Genomic DNA, 11100 nt, shown 5'->3' with positions numbered 1-11100 from the left:
GGGGCCTCCACATGATCATGCCTGTATTAGGTCATTCCCCCCTTGGGGAATCTTACCTGTAATTGGCTAACTGATCAAGCACTGGGGGCCAGCTATGAAAAAAGGAGCAGTAGCAGCACTCCTGCCAGGGAGATAAGCTTCGTCTCCTTAGTGGCTTATGGTCCGAAGGTCACTCACTCGGCCTTATCCATGGGGTGGGGTGGGGGTTACAGCTCTTGAAACCAGGCAGGGATGTTCCCAATAAATCCCCCATGTGAGTTGTGCCCTCTTCTGTTCAGTTTGGGCAGTGGGTGTTATGTAGTTAGAAAGATCCCTTGGGTTCAAGGCTGATATTTTACATTCACCTCTGAAATCACAGTCCTGAGTGTGACACTTTTCACATGGTAAGAGCTCTATCTATGTTTCCTTGAGAAGAAACAATTTCATGACACAATCACCCTCTATCTAGTCATTTGTCAAAATCCCCCCAGTGACTTTCTATTGCCCTCCAAAGTAACTTGGGACAATTTAACCTGGCTTCCAAGTCCCACCACAGAATGCAGTTTAAACTTATCTCAAACTAGCCCACATTCCCCAACCTCTCATAGAATATACACATCCTTCATGTAGTCCTGAAGCAGTCAGTGTCTGGAATTAGATCCTTCACAGCATGCTTTTCACATGATAAATACTCAATAAGCAGGAGTTTTCATTACTATTGCTAGTTACTACTGGAGCTAGAAAGTGGTAGAGGGAAGTTTGAACTCAGGTCCCCTGACTGAATTTATCCCTCTTTGCTCCCCTTGCTTCTTTACAACATAGAATTCAGTACACAGTTAATTCTAGACAGTGAAGTCTTTGATTCCATTGTACTTGACTTTCCCTGCATTTCCTGTTGGGGGCCTGTGCCCCAGGGGATAACACAGAGGATTGTAATAACCAGAGAACAAGACTTGTTTCCCCTGAGCAGACGTAGATGTGTGTAGCATCAAAAGTCTAGGGGTACAAGCTACTTTGACATCATCTCCTCCAAGCCAATACATAAATAATTTCTATAGTACCTAATAGAGATGCTTATCTTGCCTTTGCTCGTGTGAATCTTTCAATCACATGCCTGATAATCTCAACATTTTTTGGTTTGGATAGGGAAAACAGTCTTTGCTCTGCTGCTTCTTGGCCCTTTTGTCACTGGTCTTCATTCTGCATGATGAAAATACACATTTACTAGCACAAACCTTACACTACCGACTCTTACAATCCTTTACTTTTTGCTACAGCTGGAGAATCTGGCAGCCAAAAAAATCATTCAAGGTTTCATCCTTATCATTTTTCACTTTGTTCCTTTTGGCCTTGGTTTAGTGCATCAGCTTTGAAAATATCATCCCAGGGTTGACGCTTGGATTAATGAGTAACTAAGAGTGCTCAACTTTTGCAATTCAGGGCACATTATAAAGATGGAAAGATTTTGCTTTCTGAGAGATGCAAGTGGATTCTTTGGCATGTACTGTGAGTACATTTTTTGCCTCTTTGGAAAATTTGAACATTTGTATCAGCAAGTCAGAATCCTAAGTAACCATGGGCTCTAAATTCCTAGCTCCAGAGACTAAGGTCTAAAAATGGTCATCTGATAATTAACTTCTTACCAGCCTATTTGAGTTTACAAAAAGAGGACTCTTTATGTGGGTGACAATATGGAGATTGGATACAGAGCTACCGTAAGGAGGGTTGGTGTGGGAGAAAATGAGATCACCTTCTAGGTGCTTGTGAAGTACTTCAGGCCATGATCTGAAGCAGTGACAGTAGCAAGGAAGAAAAAGGAGTTTTTATTGGTATTTAAGGAATAGTACTCTCATCAGTTGTGGGGAATGAGCATGGAAAGAGTCCCTAGGATGACTTATATGTTTCTGGTATAGGAGTCTCAATAGATAATGATGTAGAATAATGATGAGGAGCAGGCTTGATGGCTAGGGAGATGATATGTTTACCTTTGGAAACTCAGATTTTCAAACTGAAAATGAGGTATGTGTGGAACATTCTGGTGGCAGTCTGTACTAGAATATGTAGTTTTGTGTGGTAACAGTGGTGTTTGTTGGAGTGGATTATATCCCCCAGGAAGAAAATGTAGTGCTATGGAAGGATTTCTACTTTGACTCCATGGATTTTTTCCCTTCGATTACTCATGTACATTGTCATTATATTCCACAGCTGACTTTTGTTACTCCACTGCCTTGTACGCATCTGGGCTCAAAGAATCTCACACTATATTTTCTAGCTTCTGCTCTAATAATCAAAAATAACATGAATAAGTGTAAAAATAATAGTGTAGGATGTCTTGCAACTTAGAGGTGACTCTTTAGATGATACTGATGTTAAGATAGATCTAAAATGCAAAATGTTATACTTTTTATCTTCCTGTTGCTTCAAAATACTCCTGTGGCTTTCATGCGTTGCATGAATGCATTAATCTCAATTTATGGCCTTGTATATAGCTCTGTAAGCCACCACCCTCCCATTTCAACTAAAAATATTTTGTGGAAATTATTTTTTGTCTTTTATCCAAATAAAAGTACATGTGTTCTCTCATCTCATTTCTTATAGATTTTATATTAAGAAAAATTTTTAAATCCAAAAATTTTAATCTACAAATAATAATATAAACAGAGAGACTACTTGTTTATCTATTGATTCTTCTCTCTCCAAAAAGCTGCCTCTGGTTAAAATAAAAAGTAATTCAATTTTCACAAATTTAATTTACTCACAGAGTTTTCATATGTTGTGATTATATCTTAATAACAGTTTATGACATTATTTCTATGGCCCCAGAAAGCCATCTCCATTACTCCCTAGATGTTTCATCAGTTTTCAGGGGAGAGAGACCTTCACAAGGCCTCTGGTGAGAAAATCTTACATATTTTCTTTTGTTTTACTAATCACAACCAGCTATTATTAGTTGTTCCTGGCTCAGAGTTTCCATCCAGCTAAGATCCCCTATGATTCTCTCACCTGATTTCTTATAGATTACCATCCTTCCAAAATGCCACTATTCCTCTATCTGGTTCTCTTGGTACTTGGGCTTCATTGTGCACCACCTAACAGCTCTGAAGGCAAAGTAACCACCTGCCATTCTCCCCAACAAAATGCCACTCTCTATAAGATGTCATCCATCAATGCTGACTTTGCATTCAACCTGTACCGGAGGTTTACAGTGGAGACCCCAGATCGGAACATTTTCTTTTCCCCGGTGAGCATTTCTGCAGCTTTGGCCATGCTCTCTACTGGGACCTGTTCCAGGACCCAAACTCAAATCCTGGAAAGCTTGGGGTTCAACCTCACAGATACCCCAATGGCAGAGATCCAGCAGGGCTTCCAGCACCTGATCTGTTCACTGAATTTTCCAAAGAAGGAGCTGGAATTACATATGGGAAATGCCCTCTTCATTGGGAAGCAGCTGAAACCATCATCAAAGCTCTTGGATGATGTAAAAAACCTCTATGAGACTGAAGTCTTTTCTACCAACTTCTCCAATGTTTCTGCAGCCCAGCAGGCAATAAACAGTCATGTGGAGAAGCAAACCAAAGGGAAAGTTGTGGGTCTTATCCAAGGCCTCAAACCAAATACTATCATGGTCCTGGTGAACTATATGTACTTTAAAGGTAAGGCTCTAAGACATACATTTCTTGTTCAGTGTTCTGAGAATTTGGTGTGGCACTGGGGCAAGCTCATAGCTCTTCTTACTAACACCAGTAAGTGTCCTTCATATAATAGTAACCAACCCCACTGGACATAGTTGTGTTTTGGATCTTGAATAAGGAACACATGGCTCTGTGGATGAAACCAGAAATTTTTTAAGGAGAGGGCTATTTCAGAAAGGCAAGTGACAATGGTATGATCATCCTGCTCACATATAGCTAGAGAACCATAGTTTTCAAAAGATTTTGTGAGTATGAGTTTGGACACTTGACAGGTAAACAGATTTGATTTAATCTCTATTGTAGCTGTCACTTGCTATGCATTCTTGAGCATGTTACATAAATACTTCTATCATGTTCTATGCACCCACTATATACCAAGCATAATGTTATGTGTGTAGTTTACACACATTGTCTCATCTGATCCTCACAAGTGGTAAGGTTCAAAGTTAAGTTTCACAGCTGGCATTCCTACCCAGGTTTGTCTGAATAAAGACCTGGTGCTTGTAACAAGAATCATGTGGCTGTTTTCTGAAGGTGCAGTGCCCAAATGCTATCTCCTGGTTCTACAGCACATGTCAGTCATGTTTGGTGCAGGAGTGAAAAATTCTTGGGCACAAACCACACACTCGTAGATGGATAAAATGGCAGAACAGATATTTTGTTTCATTTGATCCTGTGTGTTGGTTGTGCTTATACCTTTTTATGGAAGAGGAAACTGTGGCTTTGACAGGTTTAGTGTAATAATAGTGGTTTTGAACACAGACAGAACTTATGTTGAACATACAGTTCAACATTCCTAGGTGTAACTCCTGGCTCTGTCACTTGTTAGCTGGGGCATCATGTACAGATACTTTCTCTCTTCAAACTTCCATTACTCACTTGTAAAACTGGCTAACAGTAGGTACTTACCTTTGTTGCGGTCTTAATTATTACATGAGATGGCTAATGGAAAAGCTTCCACTGGTACTAATGCTGGCTTAAAACAAACACATTTGTCTTTCTGTATTTCAAGCCCAGTGGGCAAATCCTTTTGACCCATTCAAGACAGAAGAGTATTCCAGCTTTTTAGTGGACAAGACCACAACAGTGCAAGTGCCCATGATGCACCAGATGGAACAATACTATCACCTTGTGGATACAGAGCTGAACTGCACAGTGCTGCAAATGGACTATAGCAAGAATGCTCTGGCCCTCTTTGTCCTTCCCAAGGAGGGCCAGATGAAGTGGGTAGAAAGGGCCATGTCATCTAAAACACTGAAGAAGTGGAACCGCTTACTGCAGAAGGGGTAAACACCTTAGATGATGTGAGAAGTTGAGGGTGGGCTTAATGGTATAGGTAAGATTGAGTTCAGCAGGAACTCAGAGGCAGCAGAATCACCCTGAACTACTTAACAGCTGTGTGATGACCACTAACGTATACTCTGTGCCAGTCCCTTTGCTGGGCACTTTATATACTTCATTTCATCTAAGTACATCAACAAAATAGCAAGAAAGTATCATAGGCATTTTTCAAATGTGGAAGACAGGGATTGAAAGGTAAAATGAACTTTACAAAGTCAACCAGAAAGCCTGATGGATTCCCAGAGACCAACTAGAGGTTGGGGGAAGAATGAGATTTTGACATTAAAATGCAGATGCACAGCCATACTGGGCTAGGAGAGCTAGATAGAAAACAAAATTATTCAGGTGTTTTTGTTACCTTTTGAAATTCATGTCATTGGCTCCCCAACCTTAGCCAAAACTTCAGATAAGTTGTTTTGGTTATGAGTTTCTTATTCCAGTGCTGCAGTCCAACACTGGCTGAACCACAGCACAGTCCTTCCAGGATAAATTCTATGGTTTTGGTGCCATGTGTTGACCACTGTAGCAATGGTTGTCAATATCTAGGGGAAGATCAGAGTCCATTATAATACCATGGAAACAGAAAGAATAAGGGAATCATGAGTTTAGTCTACTGATAGTCATGTGTTCCCTCTTCCTCTCACCACAGGTGGATTAATTTTTTTGTTCCAAAGTTTTCCATTTCTGCTACATACGACCTTGGAGCTATCCTTCTGAAGATGGGCATCCGGGATGCCTTCATTGACAATGGAGATTTTCCTGAATTCACAGAGGAAAATGGCCTTAAACTTTCCAAAGTAAGTTGGTGGATTAGAGTCCATGAATGAATAAACTTGAAGGGCCATTGAGAGTTAGTTAATCAACTCTCTCATTTTATTAATGAGGATTTGGAAGCACAGGGAGGTAGAATGACTCCTCCTAGAGCAGATTAACTCCACAGTCATTCTTTTTACTCTGAAACAAGTCACTTTAACAGTTACTTTCATTTTCGACCTTCATATCCTACAATGATTCTGGTAGCACTTAATGATAAGAGCTAGCTCTGATGAGATACATGTTTGGAAAAAATGACAAGGACAATGAAAATGTTAGGAAGTGACTTATAGAGGCAGAAACTTATGAAGAAAGACATGGTTCCATGACAACTAGCTCTAAAATATACATATATTCATTAATTACACTCAGCCATGTAGCCTTCATATTTAAGCAGTCAACATAGCATGGTAAAGGGGTAGCCCACTTTTTCTTTATTTCCTGCTTGCAAGCCAATCCAAAAATTATTTATATTTTAAGGGGATGAGCAGTGTTTGTTTTTCCCCTACAGGCTGCCCACAAGGCTGTGCTGCATATTGGGGAAAAGGGAACCGAAGCTGTAACTGTCCCTGAAGTCAGATTTCTGGATCAGGCCGAAATAACTCTCCTTCACCCTATCATCCAATTAGATAGATCTTTCCTGTTGTTGATTTTGGAGAAAAATACCAGGAGCATTCTCTTTCTTGGGAAAGTTGTGGATCCAACAAAAGTGTAGTTGGGAGAGAGGCTGTAGGCAAATTGCATGTAATTAATGCAATGGGAAATAAATAGTGTAGGCTGATGTGATTATGTGTTCTGGATGTGCTTTCCTTTGGGCAGGGGTAGAATATTGGACCTAGTTGAACTGCACTGGCTGAGAAAGAGGCCATTCTTGTGAAAAAATATTCAGATAGTCAATGGGTGACTTATTACCCAAAGGACAGGAAACCCTCATGTCAGTGCATTCCTCTTTATCAAAAATATCTCCAGTGAGCTCCAAAGAATTTGACTGGGTTGGAAAATATCCCCTTTTCTGCCCTCTACCTGTATATCAGGTCCTTATATCCCAGTATTCTAATCATAAGATTAATAAATATAAAACAATGCAAACACAGTGGATGATATGTGAACTCCTTAACCTCCTTTCCATTCCATCAGAATAGTTCTTTGTGTACTTTCCAGAACAGCCATCAATTAATTGTAAAAATGTGCTTCCATTACAGGACTGAATCACATAATGGAGCCACTTGCTAGTGATGTGGCTTTTGTGACTTAACAAGCATGGGACAAAGGAACAGAGACAGAAATGAACTTATCTGTATAAGGCCATCTCTCTCTCAAAAGATTTCCTTATCGCTAATTTATAAGCTTGGAGTGGAGAGAGCCATTCATTCATATAGTATCTCATAGTCCTTCCTTTTTCATGTTATAATCAAACTCCTTTCCAAATGTTCCACTCCTGTCCCATTTCTCTCAAGCACAAACTGCCTGACTTCTCTGTCTTTTTGTCTACCTTTTATCAAAAATTTATATCTTCCAATCCCTATATCCTTCCACTACCTCCCCATACCTGTGCATACCATCTTACCCCCAGTGACCAAACTACCCATATTTTTCAGTATATAATGCACACTTTTGACCAATTTTTTAGGGTAAATAAGGATGTGAATTATACATGGGTATAATGATTACATAGCATGGGCATAATAATCCTGTGTATAATGTACACAAAAATATGGGCTCCCATTACACACACAAAATGTGATGAATTTCACCTTACAAAATTTGTGTTTAAAGCCCCACTATTAGAATTCAGTACTAATCGATAGGACATTGGGTGTTAATGATGTAGTGTTTGAAATTTTAGCTTTAAGGTGAAACTCTTTAGCAACAGGTAAATAACAACAAATATATAAGTGTTTTTCAGATAACGTGCTTAAAGTTGGAAATAAATATGTGTGTTTAGGAAAGTATATAGCCCACAAACATCATTGTGTTTTCTTATTAGATCCATTTGCATGGAAGCTTACTTATCCTTTGAATAGTTTATTTTTTGGTTTTATGAATAAGAAATTAAAAACCCAAAGAAGGAAAGAGACTTTTGGTACAAAAAATTAATTGCTAAAATGGAGTTTGGTTTTACTGAGGTTATATTACAGTTTGGATCTGTTACTTATACTGTTTTGTAATCTTGCACAAGAAACTAAGGACTGCACATCTTATTTTCTTCATCAAAAAATAGGAACACTAATAATATCCATGTCATCAGGATTTTGTAAACATTCCATGCTACAAAATGTATAATGCGCTTACCACAGAGCCAGATATCTAATAAAAAGTCTTTTAAATATTAGTTTTTATTGCTTTTGGTCAACATCAGACAGTGGGCTGGTGTCAGGATAAAGACTAGTTTGGATGTCCTGGTTTTCACCTTTATGGCCTCTAGCTCAAATTCCTACCTTCAAAGGACAGAGTAAATGCCATACATGTGCCTTACTAACCCTCCTCAAATGAGTTAGATAATAGGCTGTTCTAGGAGGAATATCAGTATCTCCAGGGGGAATCAGGAATTACCAAGGCACCGTCTTTCAAGTAATTCATGTATCTCACTGTAGACTGAACCTCATTCAAATCATTCATTCTTGTGGCTAGATCATGAAGGACTACCACTATTAACTTTATAAATCTCAGCTCATTTTAGCAAACTAGGAATAAAACAACTTCCTTAACTTCATAAGGGCTAGCAATAAAATAACTCTAGAAAAAATGTCAGTTAATCATGGAAATGTTAAGCAGAATTTCTACTAAGTTTGGATCAAAACGAAAAATCTTTATACTGTTGTCTCTAACATTATATGGGAAGTTTTAGTCAATGCAGCAAAACAAGGAAAATAAACATTACAAAGAATGGAATGTAAACGAAGAGACAAATTTGTCTGCCCAGAAGAAAATAAGACCTCTGGACATCCTTTTAGAACAAAAGGGAGAAAACTTATTGGGAAAGAGAGTATAAGACAGTAGTATTATCAATTTTATAGAATTCAACAGCTGACATTTACACAATGGAATAGTATACAGCAGAAAGTAAGAGGGGGCTCCTAGTCTTCATGAAAGCATGGATAGAACTGGAGAGCACTATACTAAGTGAAATAAGGTAGGTGGTGAAAGACAAATACCATATGATCTCACCTATAAGTGGAACCTAATCATCAAAACAAAAACGTGAGCAAAACAGAACCAGAGACATTGAAATAAAGAACAAACTGAATGTAACCAAAGACAGGTAGAGAAATACTGGGGGATAACAAGTACCATCAAGGAACATAAATAAAGGACACATGTACAAAACCGAAGGGGGGAGGTTCAAGGGTGGGAAGTGGGCATGGGTGGGGCAGGGGACCATGGTGGGGTGAAAATGAAGATTACCTGAACAACAATAAAAATAAAATAAGAAGAATAAAAATAACATAATATACAATATTAAAAAAGAATTCACCAAACTGTGTGTATCATTTTTCCTTATGATAAAATTACAGCCATATAGTGTCCATGCTATACTATATTTTGCAGCCTCCTTTTCAGTTAGGTATAACCACAAAACTAAGTTCTCATCAATGGAATATGACTGTAAGTGATGCAAGACATTTATGTCCAATAAATTGCAATCTGTGTGTAACAGGGCGCAGCCAAGAGGGGGGCCCCAGAAAAGGATTTGGAATGGGGTCCAGAGCTCAGGGTGTCCAAGAAATATTAAGATGTCCTCACTGCCCCCCAGGGGGAAGGAACAAATGGAGCCAGGCCATTGAGAGCTGTTTTGCATAGCAACAGTTTTGCAACTAACCTCTGGAATGGTCATTTAACATATCTATAACCCTTAACTGGTTTCATAGATATGTTAAATAGCTGTGGCTATGCTTTGAGCCAGGAAGAAAGGAGTGGCTTCTACCCAGGTTGTAACTAGGGGCTGCTCCCCTGAGTTACAGTGCCTGCATGAGACCTTGGAATTGATTGGCTCCACGCCATGAGGCCATATCTGCCCAGACTAAGGATGGCAGCCCAGCAAAGCCGGGAGGGTAGGAGAGTCCTGGCAGGTGTAACTGATTATAGGAGGAGTCGGAAATGGGGCGGCAAAGGAGGATGGGTGTGGAGATTTAAACCCAGACGCAGCAGCCATTGGAAGAGAGAGCCACGCAGTCTCAGCGGAATTAAGACCTCCTCTTGCCAAGGTGAAGAGGAGAGAGAACTGTGCAGTTTGGGCCAGAGTGCAGACCCCTGCAGCTAGGTGAAAGGGAGAGCCACACGGTTTCAGCAGAGTGAAAGAGTAACACTCAGCTTTGCCAGAATGGGGACCCCTGCAGCCAGGTGAAGAAGAAAGCCACATACTTTTGGTGGAGCGCGAACCCCTGCAGCTTTGGTAGAAGAGGCTCGCTCAGCTTTGGGGTGCCCCCTTTGGCTGCGTGGCCTGGAAAGCAGGAGAGACTTTGACTTGAACTTGGTACAAAGAACTCTTGCCAGCAGACCATGAGAGGGTGCTACATGAGTGGATTAACGAGAGATCCTGCCTGCACAGTGACACAGCTGATAATGCCAGTGGCCTGAAACACAGACCTGTGCTCTTTTCCTGTTTTACGGTACCTGGAGTTGGGACAGTGGGAGAAGAGAGCACTGTGTGGGTGTAGGTGTATACCCTAAAGGACTTTGATATTTTAGTGGAGGCGTTAGGCCTGAATAGCATTAAATAAACATTTTGTTTCCTTTTCACAAATCTCTGGCACTGAGAGATGTCTTTCCAGTTGGCGACGGACAGAAGAGCCCAGTAGATATTAGTATTCTGACCTTAGGAGGGGTCCCTGTTCTGTAGCAGTTTTTGGCATCCTTAGGTGGGCCAAATATTACCCCCCCAGACCTGTTGTTCTGTAACATGTGGGTACCTCTTCACTCTTTTTCCATTTCATTAGAACTGAATTGTATACTTGCTTATGATTCAGTTTGACTACCAAGAAGATGGAGAGCTTTTTGTCAGTCTAGTGAAATGTATGTGCCTTTTTTAAGAATAATATTTTAAATGCCAAAGAATAATACTTTAAGATGACAAAATCCACTAGTAATGAAATATTTTAAAATAATACAATTTCAGGGGAAAAAGAGGAAGGATTTATAGGAAGTAGGATAAAGTACACATGATGTAGGGGTGACTTCTCCTTGAGTCCCCCTGGTGCCACGGACACATGTGAATGAATAAATATGGCCAAGAGATGCTGAGATCTGCTTGAGGATGGAGGAGTGGGCTGTGGCC

The 11100-nt window shown here is 40.0% G+C and overlaps 1 protein-coding gene across 1 annotated transcript; it reads left to right on the top strand.

The window, feature by feature from the left end:
- Window positions 1-1433: 1433 nt before the first annotated feature.
- Window positions 1434-6540, top strand: SERPINA7 (serpin family A member 7). The gene is made up of 5 exons (XM_037141060.2): window positions 1434-1485; window positions 2997-3632; window positions 4684-4957; window positions 5662-5809; window positions 6337-6540. The coding sequence occupies exons 1-5, from the start codon at window positions 1434-1436 to the stop codon at window positions 6538-6540; spliced, it is 1314 nt and encodes a 437-aa protein (XP_036996955.2).
- Window positions 6541-11100: the final 4560 nt, after the last annotated feature.

This window comes from Artibeus jamaicensis, unplaced genomic scaffold (genome assembly GCF_021234435.1).
Source record: "Artibeus jamaicensis isolate MK-2021 breed Jamaican fruit bat unplaced genomic scaffold, CSHL_Jam_final scaffold_461, whole genome shotgun sequence".
NCBI classification, from domain to species: domain Eukaryota; kingdom Metazoa; phylum Chordata; class Mammalia; order Chiroptera; family Phyllostomidae; genus Artibeus; species Artibeus jamaicensis.
The sequence above is the reverse complement of the archived record's forward strand: the minus strand, read 5'-3'. Positions and strand labels throughout refer to the sequence as shown.